This window comes from Nycticebus coucang, chromosome 10 (genome assembly GCF_027406575.1).
Source record: "Nycticebus coucang isolate mNycCou1 chromosome 10, mNycCou1.pri, whole genome shotgun sequence".
In the NCBI taxonomy this organism is placed as follows: domain Eukaryota; kingdom Metazoa; phylum Chordata; class Mammalia; order Primates; family Lorisidae; genus Nycticebus; species Nycticebus coucang.
In genome coordinates, this window is record NC_069789.1 from 117,644,605 (window position 1) to 117,663,197 (window position 18,593).

Here is an 18,593-nt window from a genome sequence, read left to right on the forward strand (position 1 = left end):
TAATACAATGTAAAGGCTCTGTATGCTGTATTGGGGTTTTATTTGTATTAGTTCACATTGTTGGACTAGGGCTTTTCCATCTGAGGTTGACTGAATCCAAAGATGCAGAACCTGAGGGCACAGAGGGCCAGTTGTAGGAGTGGAGTATCAGCTGACCGGTCCCCCTCAGCAAGGGCAAAGTTCTTCCATCTTGCAGCCTCCTCTTCCTCCCTGAGCGCCCCAGCTGAGTGAACAGGACACAGCTGCCTCAGAGGCCTCCTGTGGCTCCCTCACTCCAGCCCACACAAACTCTCTCTCTACTTTTATGCCCTCCAAAATCTGCTTTGCTGACTCCAAATTATCCAATTTCAAAATTCCAATAAGGTTTTTTAAATGATCTACCTATGCATCAATCCATCTGTCATGTATCTTCCCATTAACTACCCATCCATCTATATTCCCGCTGGTGTAATCATTGTTCCCAGCATATATACATGAAATTAAGTTTTTCTTTTTTTCAGATTTATTAGGATATATGTGACAAATAAAAATTGTATACATTTAAAGCCTATGAAGTGATGTTTTAATATATGTATATATTATTATATTTTAATATATGTAATATACATAATGTTTGTATCAAGGTAATTAACATATCCCCAGATAGTAAATATCTTAGGTTAAAAAATACATGTACATGTTAAAAATCTTTCTTAAAGCACATCCATCAGCTCACATGGTTATGATTCTGTGTGTAGGAGTGTGTGTGGTGAAAATACTCAAGATTAACTCTCTTAGCAAACTTTAAGTATATTTTTTGAGACAGAGTCTCACTCTGTCATCGAGTAGAGTGTTGTGGCATCATAGCTCACAGCAACCTCAAACTCTTGGACTCAAGTGATCCTCTTGCCTCAGCCTCTGGGACTACAGGAACCCGCCATGTCACCTGGCTAGTTTTTCTATTTTTAGGAGACATGGGATCTCACTTTTCCTCAAGCTGGTCTTGAACTCCTGAGGTCACAGGATCCTCCTGCTTTTTCCTCCCAGAGTGCTAGGATTACAGGTTGAAGACAACACACCCGGCCTCATTTGCTCACATTCTCACATTTATAGATGGTACTTAACAAATTTCCAATGTCATCATCCATGTTGTCAACCTAAGTGTCCATTGATGGATGAATGGACAATGAAAATGTTATAGATACACACACAATGGAATATCAGTCAGCTTTACAAAGGAACAGAGGTTTGGGCAGAAACAATTCTGTGTAAAAGAAAAAAGGAAGCTGGGGGTCCATAGCTCATTGGTTAGGGCGCTGACCACATGCTCTGGGGCTAGTAGGTTCAAACCTGGCAGGGGCCTGCTAAACAAAAAAAAAGAAAAGAAAATAGCCTGGCATTGTGGCAGGCCCCTGTAGTCCCAGCTACTATGAGGCAAGAGAATTGCTGTGAGCTATGATACTATAGCACTCTAAGGAGGGAGGCAAAAAAAAAAAAAGAACAAAACACTAAAGATGAGGCTGGGAGTGGTGGCTCAGTCCTATAAGCCCAGCACTCTGAGAGGCCAGAGCAGGTGAATTGCCCTGAGCTCAGCTGAGCAAGAGCAAGACTCCCTCTCTGAAAATAGTGGGGTGGGCAGCGCCTGTGACTCAAAGGAATTAGGGAACCGGCCCCATATACCTCAAGTGATGGGTTCAAACCCGGCCCCGGCCAAAAACTGCAAAAAATAAAAATAAAAATAGCGGGGCATCGTGGTGACCGCCTATAGTCCCAGCTACTCAGGAGGCTGAGACAAAAGAATCGCTTGAGCCCAAGAGTTTGAGGTTGCTGAGCGCTATGATGCCAGAGCACTCGACCAAGGGCAACAAAGTGAGACTGTCTCAAAAAAAAAAAAGGAACAGAGGTTTCTTGAACCACACCACTTCAGGAGCAAAGTAAAGAGACAGGGAAGTGTAGAAATTTGAAAACAGGGCATAGGCACAGTTTTGCTCCCATATGCACAGCTGTCAGATAGGACGACACATAGGCAGCCCCGTGGAAGGACAAGTGTGGGGCTGGAGAGAATTTTTACAGATCATACTATGCATTTTCCATGGTGCAGAGTTATTAACAATGCAAAGTATAAGTAAAATAAAATAAGACCTATTCTTTTTCTTTAGAAAATTGGCTCCTTTCAAAAGGCAAACAGATAAACAATGACAACAATATAAAAAAAAAAAGAAAAAGAAAATTGGCTCCTTTCTTCTGATCTCTCTGGACTACATTCTCTTCCTTTTGGGAAGTTCACCTGAGTCTCAGGTTAAGTCTCTTTTCCAATGACTGCCCTGTGCTTCAGTTTTTCTCAGGAAAATGTCTCCTTTGGGGCCCACCCATAGGGCCCTGGAAGTATAACACTGGTTGAGGAAAATGCACAAATCAATAAATTACCACAAAGAGAACGCATCTGTGTGAGCACCACCCAGAATGAGAAACAAAATATTGCCAGCAACACCAAAGTTTCCTCGTGATAGCGCCCACGCTGGACCCCACACAGATAACCACTATCCTGCTTTCTGATATACAGTTTTGCCTATTTTTGTACTTTATATGCACAGAATTGTAGACTGTGCCTTCCATTGACTTTATCCATCAGAGTTTGCAAGTTTCGTCAATGTTATTATAGCCATGGTCAGTTCATCCTGATGTCTGTGTGGTTTTCCTTTATGTGATATAGCACCTTTAATTCATCCATTCTTTCCTTAGGGCACATTTGGGTTGGTTCCGATTGAGTTGGTATAAACAATGATGCCATGAAGGTTCCTGTGTAGCCTTCTGGCATATATATGTATGCATTTCTGTTAAGATATTCCTAGAAAGGGCTCGGTGCCTATAGCTCAGTGGTTAGGGCGCCGGCCACAAATGATGGGGCTGGGAGGTTCCAACCTGGCCCGGTGCCTACTAAACAACAATGACAACTACAACAAAAAAATAGCCGGGCTTTGTGGCAGCCACCTGTAGACCCAGCTGCTTGGGAGGCTGAGGCAAGAGAATCACTTAAGCCCAAGACCAAGAGTTTGAGGTTGCTGTGAGCTGTGACACCATAGCACTCTATTCAGGGCAACATAGTAAGACTCTGTCTCAAAAAAATAAATAAAATAAAACAGATATTCCTAGAAGGGTTGGGTACAGTGACTCAAGCCTATAATCCTAGCACTCTGGGAGGCCGAGGCACATGGATCTCCTGAGCTCAAGAGTTCGAGACCAGCTTGAGCAATTTAGTGAGATCTTGTCTCTAAAAATAGTTGGGCCTTGTGGTGGGCACCTGTAGCCCCAGCTACTTGGGAAGGTGAGGCAAGGGAATCCCTTGAGCCTGGTGCCACAGTGCTCTACCAAGGGTGACAAAGTGAGACTCTGTCTCAAAAATAAATAAAATAATAATAAATAAATAAATAATAAGATATTCCTAGAAGTGGAATTTGGGAGTGACAGAGAAGTCATTTGTTCAAATTTATAGGTAATGCTTAATGTATTTCGGAAGTGATTTTTATCAGTTTACACTTTCAGTTTCTCCATATCTTCACCAATGCCTAGCACTGTTCATCTTTTAATTTTGGCCATGCTGATGGCACTATGATGTGATACAGGAAGATCCTTATGGATTCATTTTGTATTTTGCTGATGACCAATAAAGTTGAGGACCTTTTCCGTTTATCACAGTCTACTTTAATCCTTTTTTGTTGTTATTTCGTTGCATATAGTTTTTGGTATAAAGATCATACACAGATTTTGTTATAATATTTCCCCCACATATTTGATGTTGTTATGAATTGTATCCATTTTTAAAATATTTGTTCCCTAATAATTTGCAACTGGAATATATAAAAATATTTTGTTATATTGCCTTTTTTTTTTTTTTTTTTTTTTGAGATAGAGCCTCAAGCTCTCGCAGTGGGTAGAGTACCATGAGCTCAAGCGATTCTCCTGCCTCCACCTCCCAAGTAGCTGGGACTACAAACACCCACCACAATGCCTGGCTATTTTTTGATTGCAGCCATCATTGTTGTTTGACGGGCCCGAGCTGGATTCGAACCCGCCAGCTCAGGTGTATGTGGCTGGCAGCTTAGCTGCTTGAGCCACAGGCACCGAGCCTGTCATATTGACTTTTATCCAGTTAACCTGTGCAATTCTCATATTAATTCTAAATGATTACGTATAGATTCTTTGGGTTTTCCACCTAAACAATCATGTCATCTGCAAATAATGACAGTTTTATTTCTTCCCTTCTAAATGAGGAGAACAGAAATGGAGTTGGGGGAGGGTCTGTAAGAAGAAGAGGCCAGTCCAGGGATTAGAAAGGCTTTATTTAGGCCAAGCACAGTGGCTCACACCTGTAATCCTAGCACTCTGGGAGGCCAAGGCAGGTGAATCACCTGAGCTCATGAGTTTGAGACCAGAGCGAGACCCCATATCTAAAAATAGTCAGGCATTATAGTGGGCACCTGTAGTCCCAGCTACTTGGGAGGCTGAGGCAAGAGAATCACTTGAGCCCAAGAGTTTGAGGTTGCTATGAGCTATGATGCCACAGCACTTTACTGAGAGTGACAAAGTGAGACTCTGTCTCTAAAATAAAATAAAATGGAAAGGCTTTATTTAGCAGAGAAAGAGAAAAAGCAGAGTGGAGTCTGACCAGGAATCAGCTCAACTTTCACACAATTTCAAGAGGCTTTTTTTTTTTTGAGACAGAGTCTCAAGATATCGCCTGGTAGAATGCCATGGTGCCACAGCTCACAGCAACCTCCAACTTTTGGGTTTAAGTGATTCTCTTGCCTCAGCCTCCCAAGTAGCTGGGACTACAGGCGCCTGCCACAATGCCTAGCTATTTTTTGTTGCAATTGTCATTGTTGTTTAACTGGACCAGGCCGGGTTCGAACCCACCACCCTCAGTGTATGTGGCTGGCGCCATAACCACTGTGCTACAGGCGCCGAGCCAACTGTTTTTTGTCTTCAGAGGTTGGCAGCTGGTTCAGCTACTTTGTTGCCAGCATCTCAGATGAATCCAGACTGGTTGACAAAGAAGCAGCATTCTTCATCTAGAAATAAGTATAATTCTCCCTTTTCTACAGTGAGAAGGCCTAAGCCATGCCTCCGTATTGGAAGGTTATGGCTGTTAAGGAATCTATTTGGTCTTGTGATTTTAGAAGGCTGTGGGATATTTACTCTAGGCTTTCTTGTAGATCCTGGGATAATGTGTGGAAAACATGTAGAGAAGACCCCACACCTTTAAGTCTTACTCCAATTCCTGTGGCTAGCAGGGCACTGAGAGTGGGACTAGGATGGGGGTCCTTTTGGGCCTGATACGTGATTTTATTGGAACAGGTAGAGACTGATCAGGAGGGGCAATGTTTGTATCAGGAGACAGTATGTAACATCACGGATGCCTATCCAGTTGGTGGGCAGGCGGGAGTATCCTTTGTCTCCCCAGACAAAAAATAGGCCTTCTTGGCTCAGCACCCATAGCACAGGGTTAAGGCGCCAGCCACATGCACTGAGGCTGGCGGGTTCAAACCCGCATTGTGGCAGACGCCTGTAGTCCCAGCTACTTGGGAGGCTGAAGCAAGAGAATCACTTGAGCCCAAGAGTTGGAGGTTGCTGTGAGCTGTGACACCATAGAACTCTACCAAGGATGACAAGTGAGAGTCTGCCTCAATAAGAAAAAAAAAAGTTCCAGTAAACTGTGAGGTTTTTGACAGTTAAAGGAGGGTTAGGGATAATTATAGACAAGATCAAAGTCATATAGTTGTCCCACAGGAGGGTATGTTGATGTCTTGTAGCCTGGCCATTGTAGGCGTAGTAAAGGGGTTATCCAACTTTGTGGATAGGGGTTCAGGATGGAGGGTTTTAAGATAGGCCCAATTTCCCAATTGGAGAAAGGGGCTCTCTGAAAGAACAGGTGTGTTGTACCTCCCACACAGCTAACTGAGAAAGCCAGGAAGGTGCCGGTAAGAGACTTGACCTCTCCCAGAAAGCATACCAATCTCTTTGTCCCCACCAGGCTAGTGTCTGGCACTCTTTCTCTCGTAAAAATGGAAGAGAAGAAATCACATCCTGGAAGAATCTGCCCAGCTACCATGAAAGCTGGACAATGTCAATTAGAAAAGCAGTGGGTGGTTTCTTTAGGGTGGGGGTTGTTTGGAGGTTTGGGGGTGGGTTTTTTTGTTTGTTTGTTTGTTTTCTTGGGGTTTTTTTGATACAGAGTCTCACTCCGTTACCCTAGGTAGAGTGCCATGGTGCCACAGTAACCTCTGACTCTTGGGCATGAAGTAGCTAAGAAAATTTCACCCAAAATATGATTCCTTGGTATAAAGAATATTTTGAATTAAAGGCCATTTATGACCAGAAAACACTGGCCTGTCCTCTACAAAACCTGAGTAACCTGATTTAGAATCAGAAGGGGCAGCTGACTTCCTTACTGCATACTAATAGACCTGGTCCTAAGGTCATTTGAAGCAAGAGACCCCGCAGATTCATCTACAAATCAATCTGTTGCCGCCCATCCACAGGCATCCCCCCAGCAACCACTTGCTGCACATATACTTTCCACACTCTCCCCTCTCCCTCTAAAAAGCATCTTTAAAAGTCTCTGACCATCACTGAAACTTTGGGTAATCATTAGTATGATTTCCCCCATGTGCATGGTATTTGGAAATAAACCTTTCTCTTATTAATCTACCATAATTGTGAGTGGATCTTTCAGTGAACCAACCAAAAGAGAAAAGGGCAGGTTTCCCCACGATCCCTACAGGTGCAAGACTACAGATGCCTGCCACAATGCCCGGCTAGTTTCCTATTTTTAGTAGAGACAGCATCTCGCTCTTGTTAAGGGTAGTCTCGAACTCCTGAGCTTAAGCAATCCACCCACCTTGGCCTTCCAGAATGCTGGGATTAGAAATGTGAATTACCAAGCCTGGCCTCTTTGCACTGGTAAATTCTATGATATACTTAAGGAAGAGATTAATATCTCTCCTACAAAAAAGAAGAAGGGAATATTCTTCCCAATTCACTTTATGAAACCAACATAATTGTGACACCAAAATCTAACACAGACATTACAATAAAAGGAAATTACAAGCCAACATCCCTCACAAACTTAGATGCAAAACTCCAAAACAAAATCAAATCAAACAATAGATAACAAGAATAGTACATCATGACCAAGTCAGGTTTAGCCCAAGATTGTGAGTTGGTTTAAGCATCCATGAATCAATCAACGTAAATCAATAAATGTAATTAAGCCCATTAACAGAATAAAAGAAAAAAACACAAGATCATATCTATAGACATAAAAGACAGCCTGAGGGAAAAAAAAAAAAAAAAGACAGCCTGAGAAGCAGCAAGACCCCATCTCTAAAAATAACCCAGATTTGTGGTGGCTGCTCAGGAGACTGAGACAAGAGTATGGCTTGAGCCCAGGAGTTTGAGGTTGCTGTGAGCTGTAACACCATGGAACTCTACCAAGGTGGACAGAGTGACACTCCATAAAAAAAAATAATAGATGTAAAAAAAATATGATGTAGGCTCGGTGCCTGTAGCTCAAGCAGCTAAGGTGCCAACCACATACACCAGAGCTGGCGGGTTCAAATCCAGCCCAGGCCCACCAAACAACAATGACAGCTGCAACCAAAAAATGGCTGGGTGTTGTGGTGGGCACTTGTAGTCCCAGCTACTTGGGAGATTGAAGCAAGAGAATCACTTGAGCCCAGAAGTTCTAGGTTGCTGTGAGCTGTGATGCCATGGTACTCTACCCAGGGCAACAGCTTGAGGCTCTTTTTCAAAATATATATATATATATATATATATATATATATATATATATATATATTTATAATGTAAAAAAAATAGATGTAAAAGAAATATGTGATAAAATTCTACACTCTGGTCCCAGCTACTGGTGGGGAGAGAGGGCTGAGGTAGAAGGATCACTTGAGCCCAGGAGTTTGAGGTGGTTACAGCACTAGCCACATGCATCGAGGTTGGCAGGTTCGAACCCCGCCTGGGCCAGCTAAACAACAAAGACAACTGCAACAAAAAAATAGCCGGGCGTTGTGGTAGGCGCCTGTAGTCCAAGATACTTGGGAGGCTGAGATAAGAGAATCGCCTCAAGAGCTGGAGGTTGCTGTGAGCTGTGACGCCATGACATCATCTTTGAAGTTACCCAGAGGTTTGCCCTTTCTTACTATGTGACACCCCCCACCCCAGGCTATTGCACTCTCTTTTCCCAACTTGTGTTTCTTCATCTTTAACCTGAGAAGCACCAGGAAGGCTGGGCCCGGGTTCTGTTCCCTTAGGAAACAGAAAGGAAAGTCACTTAACCTCTCTGGATCCTTAAAACCAGGGAGGAGATGGTCTTGGGGACATGTAGTGAAGTTTCAGCAGGGAGGAATACAAGGAAAGTGCCTAATAGAGGTCTGGTTTCCAGTGAAGAGTGTAGCCATGATGTGATTGTTATTGTGCGTCTCTGGCATGACTGTATTTCACAGGAAGGGGATTGGAGGGGGTGGGGGCGTCATTTAGTTGAACCTCCATGAAGGCCCCTCCCCTGTGGGTCATGAGTGTGCACCTAATCCTCCCTAATTCCCCTGCCATTCTGCTGAGGCTGGGCTGTTGTCATAAGAGGATTGGAGCATTTGCTAAATTAGTCCTGGTCAGGGACAGAGGAAACAGCTGGGCCCATGGGAGGGGCGCAGTTCAGAGATGGAAATAACAGAGACATATGGGAGCGAGGGGAGAGATGGAGAGAATTACACCCAAGACTCAGGAAGGAAAAAAGTGGGGGAAAAAAGTAAAATGAAGGACCAAAAATGGGGGGAAAGAGACAGCTCCCCACCTCACTCTCCCAACCTGTGAAATAGGGGTGATAATTTAGCTTCTATCTGATGTGTTGTTTTTAGAATTAAAAGAGGGAGTTGGGACCAGCTGACACCAGTGTCCAGCAAATAGTGCCTGCTCATTAATTTTTCTTTCTTTTCTTTTCCTTCTGATAGATTGAGGTATCACTTAGACCCTATAAAATCCACTCCTTCTGAGCATTTAGTTTGATGAGTTTGGGAAATTATATACAGTCATGAAAACAACCACCATGATCAAGATAAAGAACATTTCTATTGCCCCCAAAAGTTCCCTTTTGTCCCTTTGCAGTAAACACCATCAGCTGCTCCCCAGCTCCTAGAGACCACTATCTGCTTTCTGCCCCTTGTCATTGTATCTTTTCTAAAATTTCATATACATAAGCCGGGTACAGTGACTGCTCCCTGTAATCCTAGCACTCTGGGAGGCTGAGGCAGGAGGATCCCTTGAGCTCAGGAGTTCCAGACCAGACTGAGCAAGCACGAGACCCTGTATCTGCTAAAAAAAAAAAAAAAAAGAAAGAAAGAAAAACTAGCAGGGCATCATGGCATATACCTGTAGTCCCAGCTACCTTGGGAGGATGAGAAAAAGGATCTCTCCCGCACAAGAGTCTGAGGTTGCTGTGAGCTATGGCCCCATGGCACTCTACCCAAGGCAACAGAGTGAGACTGTCTCAAAAAATAAATAAATAAATAAAATTTCATATACATGGGATCATACATGAACTGCTTTGTGCCTGATTTCTTTTGCTCTTTCTTACAATATTCATCCAGGCAGTTATGTCCTCATATACCAGAAGTTCATTCCTTTTTATCATTCGGGAGTATTATTTTGTATGGGTACATCAGTTTGTTTATTCATTCACCTGCTGATGAACTTTTTTATTTTTGGAGACTTTGTCACCCCAGGTAGAGTGCTGTGGCATCATCATAGCTCACAGCAACCTCAAATTCTTGGACTCAAACAATCCTCTTGCCTCAGCCTCTTGAGTGACTGAGACTACTGGCACCCACCACAACACCTGGCTGATTTTTCTATTTTTAGTAGAGACAGGGTCTTACTCTTGCTCAGGCTGGTCTCAAACTTGTGAGTTTAAGCAATCCACCCGCCTCAGCCTCCCAGAGTGCTAGGACTACAGGCCTAAGCCACTATGCGCCAGCCAGCTGATGGACTTTTGGATGGTTTCCAGCTTGAGGCCATTATGAATAAAGCAATTGTGAATGGCACAAATACAAGGTCAGTTAATAATAGGTTAAGATAAATGTTCAGCATGATGTTTTCAAGCTTCAGCTATGTTGTAGCATGAATCACTGCTTCATTCCTTTTCATGGCTGCGTAATATTCCCTTGTGTGGCTAGACCACACTTTGATTCTCTGCTCTTTGGTTAATAGATGTTTGGATTGTTTCCACCTTTGGGTTATTGTGAATAGTTCTGCTGTGAACTTGAGTATACATATTTTCGTTTGAACACCTGTTGCTTTCGGTTCTTTGGGGTGCATAGTTAAGAATGGAATTGTTAGGTCACAATCTAGTTCCAGAACTTTTTTTTTTTTTTTGGTAGAGACAGAGTCTCACTTTATCGCCCTCGGTAGAGTGCCGTGGCCTCACACAGCTCACAGCAACCTCCAACTCCTGGGCTGAAGCGATTCTCTTGCCTCAGCCTCCCGAGCAGCTGGGACCACAGGCGCCCGCCACAACGCCCGGCTATTGCTCCAGAACTTTTTTATCATCCCAAACAGGAAACCTCATATTCATTAAGCGGCCAGTCCCCAGTCGACAGTCCACCCCAGTCTCTGGCAGCCTCTAATCCACCTTCTGCCTCAATGATGGATTTGACCATCCTAAATATTTCATATAAATGGAATCATGTAATATGTGGCCTTTTGTGTCTGGCTTCTTCTGTGAATGTACTTAATGCCACTAAATTAATTAACTTAAAATGGGAAAAATGAATTAAGAAACTTAAAAGGGGAAAGATGGTACATTTCATAGTATGTGTATTTTCCCATAAAATTATACAAATAAACATTTATTAAGCTCTTACATGTACCAGGCTTCAGGACCGAGTACTTAATATAATAACTTCATTTTATTCTCTTGAACTGAGGTCTTCTTAAATGGGCTACATTACAGGTGGGGAAAATGAGGCTAAGAGAAATGAACCACCCAAGGTCAGACGACCAGAAGGGTCTGAGCCAGGCTCAGACAGCGGGTCTGCCTGACTCCCCCAGTCCCATGTTCAATGCCTCCACCCACAACAAAAATCTCCTCTTTTTGTTTGGTTGGGTTTGGTGGTGGTGGTGGTGGTGTTAGTGGTGGTGTTTGAGACAGAGTCTCTGTCGACCTGGGTAGAGTGCTGTGACGTCATAGCTCACAGCAACCTCAAACTCTTGAACTCAAGCAATCCTCTTGCCTCAGCCTCCAGAGAACCTGGGACTACAGGTGCCTGCCTCAACACCCAGCTAGTTTTTCTATTTTTAGTGGAGACCGGGGTCTTGTTCTTGCTCAGGCTGATCTAAAACTCCTGAGCTCAAGCAACCCACCTGCCTCAGCCTACCAGAGTACTAGAACTTCTTTTCTGTTGAGACAGTCTCAAGCTATTGCCCTGGGTGGAGTGCTGTGGCATCATAGCTCGTAGCCACCTCCAACTCTTGGGCTCAAGCGATTCCCTTGCCTCAGTTTTCTATTTTTAGTAGTGACATGGTCTTGCTTTTATCTCAGGCTGGTCTTGAACCCCTGAGCTCAAGCAATCCACCCGCCTCGGCCTCAGAGTGCTAGGATCACAGGCGTGAGCCACTGTGCCCAGCTCCCAACAAAAATCTTAACCTGGGACTCAGCAATTAAGAGAAACAGAAGCTGAAAATGACGCATTAGAGCAGGAGAAACAAAAAATCAGACGCAAAGGAAAAGAGAAAGGTGGAAAGAAAGAAAGAAACTGAAAAGCCAGCAAAAAGAAGCAGAAGCTTGGGAGCCTGACAGGAGAAAAGGAGTCAGAGAAGAGATGAGGGAGAAAGGGGGAGACTGAGAAAGTCAAAGAGATCCAGGAAGAAGAAATGGTGCTGCAGAAGGTTGGAGGCTAAGAGAGGAGCTTTGCAGAGGTTGGCCGTGGCTCTAAACACTAGCCAGAACTTCCTCCTTGAACCTTCACATCCAGCCACTGAGGCAGGAAGCATTTTCCTCACCCCTGGTCCACAGGGGCACCAGGGACACGGTGAGGTCACAGGAGGTGGAGCTGGCCTGCTGGCCCCAGAGTCCATGTTCCTTCTTAATCAGCTTTAGGGAGATAACAAGGAAAAGAATTAAGGGGTGAAGAGACAGGGAGCACATGGGGTGGCCCATGTCCCCAGAGGCACACAGGACAGAAAAATCCTTGTGTCAACCCACCCCTTCAGGGAGTATCATGGAAATTTAAAAAGAAAAAATCACCCAGACTTTAAATGGGATTTAACATTTTAATGGTTTCATTGTGTGGGTGACCAGAGAAGGGGGACCTGGAATGCCAGTTTGTGGGAAACGGGGGACAAAGATGCCGAGGGAAGCCCCCACTTGCCTTGTCACCTTCTGACTTCACATCCAACTCCTCGCTCTGTTCAACTCCCAGAGAAGCCTCAGAATTCCCCGATCAGGGTTTCTTAAGGCTTTACCCCACTGGCCTGCGACGAGGGTCCCAAAGCCTCTCTTTCTTCCCACACTTCCCCATAACTTTGCCTCCATCTTCAAGCCCTCCTTGACCTTCCACATCAAGCTTCCTTTGAATTATTTGCACAAGACACAGCCTCCCCAGGAACTGGAAGCTCCGTGGTACCGGGAGATTCTTGCCCATGCCCAAGTCCCCAGCCTCCAGCACAGAGTCCTGCTGTTTCTGCAGAAAGAAAAACTGACACTAGATTCTGGTCCCAACTTTGGCAGACTCAGGGCACGATGTCATCTTATCCCTGTGCCCCCTCCCTGTGAATTTTGTCTGAATGCCCCATCCAACCTCCCCCCCATCATGTGTTGTTTTCCTCTGTTTATACTCTGGTCCCACACTGGACTCTGAACCGGTCCTGCGTTTAATGTCCCAGACCCCAGCATGACTCAGGCCCATGAGAGACGAACAACGTGGGTATTGAATTAAAGCACTTTTGGGTGCTCTAGCGATCAGCATGTGTGCCCCTCGGGGGGTCTAGGCTGTGCAGACCTCTTCTGGCTACAACTGGGGACATACTGTGAAACCACCCAGCCTCTCTGTTCACCAGGCCTTTCTCCTGACATTGGCACGCTGGTGCCAGCTCATTACCAGCGTGTGAACACAGAGGTGCCTCATCTCTTCCCAACTCCAAGTTCAGTGATCTCAGGTTAATAGCTCAAAATCAGCCATGGTTGGGAGTATTTACACCATGGAAATTGGCAAAAAGGACTTTTCTACTTCCCTGGAGAGCCAATTTTTAAACATTTAGCAGCCACTGCCTTCCTGCCCTACTTTCTTTTGCAACTTCCCCTGATGAAAGGCTATTGGATCGCGCTCCCGTTCCAAAAATGAAAAGAGAACTCAGACTGAGGGGGCAAGAGCCAAGCATCAAACTTCAAAGAGAGTCAAAATACCTGATCCTTCAAATTCTTACAGTGACTGCCTGTATTGCTGGATGTAACGTTGCATTTCAGGAAATAACAGTACCACCCCAGGAAACTTCCTCAGGCCAAGCTCTATTTTCCAATCCCACAATCTAGACTGAAAACAGGCTCGGTGCCCATAGCTCACAAGGCTGACAGGTTTGAACTTGGCCCAGGCCTGCTAAACAACAATGATAACTGCAAGAAAAAAATAGCCAGGCACTGTGGCAAGCGCCTGTAGTCCCAGCTACTTGGGAGGCTAAAGCAAGAGAATCACTTAAGCCCAAGAGTTGCTGTGAGCTGTGATGCCACAGCACTCTACCAAGGGTGACACAGTGAGACTCTGTCTCAAAAAAAAAAAAAAAAAGAAAAGAAAAAAAACTAAAAACAAAACATCTAATACACCTTTAAAATGTGGGGCTAAGGCCGGGCACAGTGGCTCACACCCATAATCCTAGCATTCTTGGAGGCTGAGGCAGGTGGATTGCCTGAGCTCAAGAATTTGAGACCAGCCTGAGCAAGAGCAAGACCCCACCTCCAAAAAAAAAGTAGCAGATGTTGTGGCAGACACCTGTAGTCCCAGTTTCTCAGGAGGCTGAAGCAGTAGGATCACTTGAGCCCAGGAGTTCACACTACAGTGAGCTATGATGGTGCCACTGCACTCCAGCCTGGGTGACAGCATGAGACCTTGTGTCTATTTAAAAAACAAAACAACAAAAAAAAATCCTAAAGAAAAAGAAAAAGTAGTAGAGATAGAAGATGCAAGTTGCCTCTCATTCCCCCACCAAATATGCCCATTCCCAGTGTGCTAATTAGTGAATGAATGATAAAATATCTTTAAAAAGAAACTAAGAAGAAAATACATATGTAACCATATGCTAACAAAGGATCCAAATGGAAAGTTCAGGAATCAAACCTCCCTAACTCTTTGTTGAAGGGCACAGTGATTCTGACCTAAACATCGCCCCAAATCAACTGCCTTCCCTTTGGGGCAAGTTGTCAGCACCAGTTTCTAGAGCCTAGAGGTAAAGAGATGGTGTTGGGGTTTAGAGAATCTCTGAGGCCTACTGGGCTGTCCCAGGAGAGGGGAGGAGCCTCTCCCTAAGGAGGAAAAGTGGGGGGGAGCTGTGTCACGTTGAGCTGTACAAAAAGCCAAGGAGGCCGCACCCTTAGAAGGGCTGCTGGTTCCTGTTGTTTTCTCAGGGATTCTGTCCTAGTGCCTAAATTGCAGAGAGGCAGATTTAGACAAGGGAGGGTCCTGAGGCCAGGCAGAGAGATGCAGTAAGTTGCAGACACCATCTTCTACAAGATCTGAAACTTCCAGGCACTCTGATCCTTGTAGTCCAGAGGATCCATAGGATTGTAGGTGAATTTCCAGGTGCCTGAGGGGTCTTTGAACTCCAAGCTGTCCACGGGGCTGTAGGCGCCATAGCTCTGGCCTGACAGGGATGTAGGGGACTGGGCCAGGGAGGGTCCCACGGAGGGGCCGGAGAGAGGGCTGAGAGCTGGGCCCCCCAGTTGGGGCACCATGGGAGAAAGGTAGGGATCCAGGCCACTGAAATAGGAGCTTGGGGACCCATAGGCAGAGGGGGAAGAACAGAAAGCGGAGGCTGGGGTGTAGGTCATGGCATAGGGAGCAGAGGTCAGAGAAGGCCCTGAGGCTACCAGCCCAGCCCGCTGGGCCTCAGGCAAAGGAGACTCTGAGGCCGGACTCCAAATGGACACAGTGGCCACTGCCGTGGTCGGAGAGGCTGAGGGGCCAGGCAGAGGGGGGCTGTAGGAATCTGAGATGCCCAGAGGGTCTGGACACACATCTGTGGAGAGTCTTGGGGATGTGCCCGCCTTCCTCTTGGCAGGACGAGCCTTGGCCTGTCCCCCTGGGGGCTGCTGCTGCTGTTTCTGCTGCTGCCGCTGCTGTCTGCATTTAGCCCTGCGGTTCTTGAACCAAACCTAGGGAGTAGGAGGGGAGACTGAGATAGGTAAGTAGGAAAGAGGCCCAGGAGAGCACTCAGGGTGCCCACAAATGATGATGTTTATGGGTAAGAGGTACTGAAGTTACATCCTCTTTGCATTCAACTATGGGATATCTATTCATCCATCTACCCACGCAAGCATACGTGCATACCTCACATCTACATACATTCATCCATCTAATCACATATACATACATGCAATTATACAAGCACACTACATACATTTTTCTTTCCAATCATACACACATACATACATTTATCCATCCAGTCATACATATGAACACACATCCATCCATTCATCTTTCCATCCATCCATCCATTCATTCATCCACCCATTCATTTATCCATCCATCCATCAATCCATCCATCCATTCATCTATCATTCCATCCATCCATCCATCCATACATCCATACATCCATACATCTATCCATCCATCCATACATACATCCATACATCTAACCATTCATCATCTATCCATCCATCCATCCACTCATCTACCCATCCATCCATTTAATCAATCAGTTAATAAACGGTGTGTTAACGATCTTCTATTTGGGGGATCCATCAGTGAAATTGACATTCTAGTTGGAAGAAGATGATAAATAAACAGTAAATCATATGGTATTTTAGAAAGTAATAGATACCATAGAAGAAGCCATTGAGCAGGCTAAGGAGCATCAGTAGAGATGGGATAGTGGGGAAAGTTGCAATTTAAAATGTCATTGTCAGTGTGGATCTCATTGATTGATAACACAGTTTGGTTGACTGATAAGCAAAGACTTGAACAAGGTGTCAGGGCCAGCCCACGTGGTTATCTGGAAAATAAGCATTCCAGGTAGAGGAAACAGTGCTTGCAAAGGTCCTGAGGCAGAAGTGTGCTTGGCAGGCATGTTAGAGGCCAGTATGGCTGGAGTGGAGTGAGAAGGGATAAGAGTGGGAAGAGAGAAGGTCAATGAAACCGTGAAGGGAACAATTACGAGGCCTCTTTATAACTTTGGCTGCTACCTTTTGTGAGACTTTCCCTCCTCCCTTCTCTCTGGGTCTGGGAAAGACTACTGAAAGGTCACAGGGAGGGTCTGGAGGGGCCCAGGGACCAGAACACTAACCTGAACCCTGGACTCGGGCAGGTTAATTTTCAAAGCCACCTCCTCACGAGCATACACATCTGGGTACTGCGTCTTGGCAAACAGTGCCTCCAGCTCCTCCAGCTGGCTCCGTGTAAAGGTGGTCCTCTCCCGCCGCTGCTTCCTTGGTGCGCCTGGGGCAGGGGTGGGGAAGCAAGACCCTCAGGTGATCCAAGTCTGCTGGTGTGAGGCCCTAAGAGTGGGCGGGATGCCAAGAAGTCCTCTCTGGCTGCCCATCTCCCTAAACCAAGGGTGGAGTAGACACTCCCTGCCCTTCTGTTCCTCACTCCAGCCTATCACTTTGTGGCTCGTGCTTCGCCTTGAGGGGAATTGTCTTCAGCTCCATAAGGGGTGTGAGTTGGTTTTCCCCTCTTCTAAAATTTCCTATGCACATATTCTGTTGAAGCACAACATTGCTGATATGCAAACATTTCTAGCCTATGAAAGAAGCAAGTCTGGGCGGCGCCTGTGGCTCAGTGAGCAGGGCACCGGCCCCATATACCAAGGGTGGCAGGTTCAAACCCAGCCCCGGCCAAACTGCAACCAAAAAATAGCCGGGCGTTGTGGCGGGCGCCTATAGTCCCAGCTACTCGGGAGGCTGAGGCAGGAGAATCGCTTAAGCCCAGGAGTTGGAGGTTGCTATGAGCTGTGTGAGGCCACGGCACTCTACCGAGGGCAATAAAATGAAACTCTGTCTCTACAAAAAAAAAAAAAAAAAGTAGCAAGTCCAAACAGATGGCACAACTTAATGCAAAAAGGGAAAAAAATAAACCACCTAAAGAACAATGCCACAAACAACAGCATTCATGGCTCTTAGAAATAAAAATTTGCTGCCAGAGGGCAGCGCCTGTGGCTCAAAGGGGTAGGGCGCCGGTCCCATATGCTGAAGGTGGCAGGTTCAAACACAGCCCTGGCCAAAAACTGTAAAAAAAAATTTGCTGCCAGGCATGGTGGCTCATACCTGTGATCCAAGCACTCTGAGAGGAGGAGGCCGGAGGATCACTTGAGGTCAGGAGTTCAAGACTGACCAGCCTGAGGAAGAGAGAAACCCTCATCTCTACTAAAAATAGAAAAATCAGCCAGGTGTGGTGGCAGGGCGTACCATAGTCCCAGCTACTTGAGAGACTAAGGCAGACAGCTTGAACCCAGTAGTTTGAGGTTGCATGCAGCAAACAGTGATGATGCCACTACACTCTACTCAGGATGACAGAGCAAGACTCTGTCCTAGAGAGAGGAGAGAGAGAAAGAAGAGAAAAGGAAGGAAGGGAGGGAGGGAGGGGGAAAAAAGAGAAAGAGGAAGGAACGAAGGAAGAAAGGAAGGAAGCTTTGCTAACAGATAAAAATTTCTCTTGTCTCCCTTTCCAGATCACTTCTTCCTTCCTCACCCAAAGGGAACAACTACCCTAAATTTAAGAAATATCTACATTTTTCTACCACCCTAAGTGACAAATAATATTATTTTTCATTTGCTGGTGAACATACAGGGCTGGTGTGTGGCCTCATTGTAACTCTATAAGTGTTTTCTTACTGAGGGCAAGGGAACTCAGAGGTCCCTGAGAGAGGAGACCAGCCTGGGGTATCGGGGAAAAGGACTTTACTCACTGGGGTAGGGCACAGCCTGGTGCATCAGATCGACACTGGGGCCACTCAGGGCCAAGGCGTTGACAGAATAGTGGGGCCCCGGGTTCATATACGCCATCATGATCCTCAGGGACACTGGGGCCCAGGTCAGGGGGCCTGCAAGAGAAGATAGGGGTACATTCAAATACTCACCAGTTACTCAATGGCTGTTAACATACAGCCCAAGGTTTAAACCCTGCCTTAGGCACCTCTTAGGTGTGTGTGGTTTGGGCCCATTTATGTCAACTGTCTGTGCCTGGGTTACCTCCACTATAAAATGACCCTCTGCTTAAGGTTGTTGGAGCTTCACTGAGACGCTGAAAAGCAGAGAGCTGAAGCCAAAATGGGTGTCATCAAGGAAAGCCTTTATTTCTACTCTAGCCTTAAAACCTGACCCTGGCTGGACACAGTGGCTCACA

The 18,593-nt window shown here is 45.6% G+C and overlaps 1 protein-coding gene across 1 annotated transcript; it reads right to left on the reverse strand.

Moving 5' to 3' along the window:
• Window positions 1-14,758: 14,758 nt before the first annotated feature.
• On the reverse strand, window positions 14,759-18,256 carry CRX (cone-rod homeobox). The gene is made up of 3 exons (XM_053604765.1): window positions 18,157-18,256; window positions 16,537-16,688; window positions 14,759-15,406 (listed from the first exon to the last, which is right to left on the reverse strand). Exons 1-3 carry the CDS (start codon window positions 18,254-18,256, stop codon window positions 14,759-14,761), a joined length of 900 nt encoding a protein of 299 aa, XP_053460740.1.
• Between the last annotated feature and the right edge of the window lie 337 nt (window positions 18,257-18,593).

Coding starts and splice junctions, on each gene's coding strand:
- CRX (XM_053604765.1), bottom strand. CDS start 18,256: ATGATGGCGTATATGAACCCGGGGCCCCACTATTCTGTCAACGCCTTG. Junction 16,689..18,156: donor CCAGGCTGTGCCCTACCCCA/GTGAGTAAAGTC, acceptor CCCCTGCCCCAG/GCGCACCAAGGAAGCAGCGG. Junction 15,407..16,536: donor TGCCCGAGTCCAGGGTTCAG/GTTAGTGTTCTG, acceptor CCTACTCCCTAG/GTTTGGTTCAAGAACCGCAG.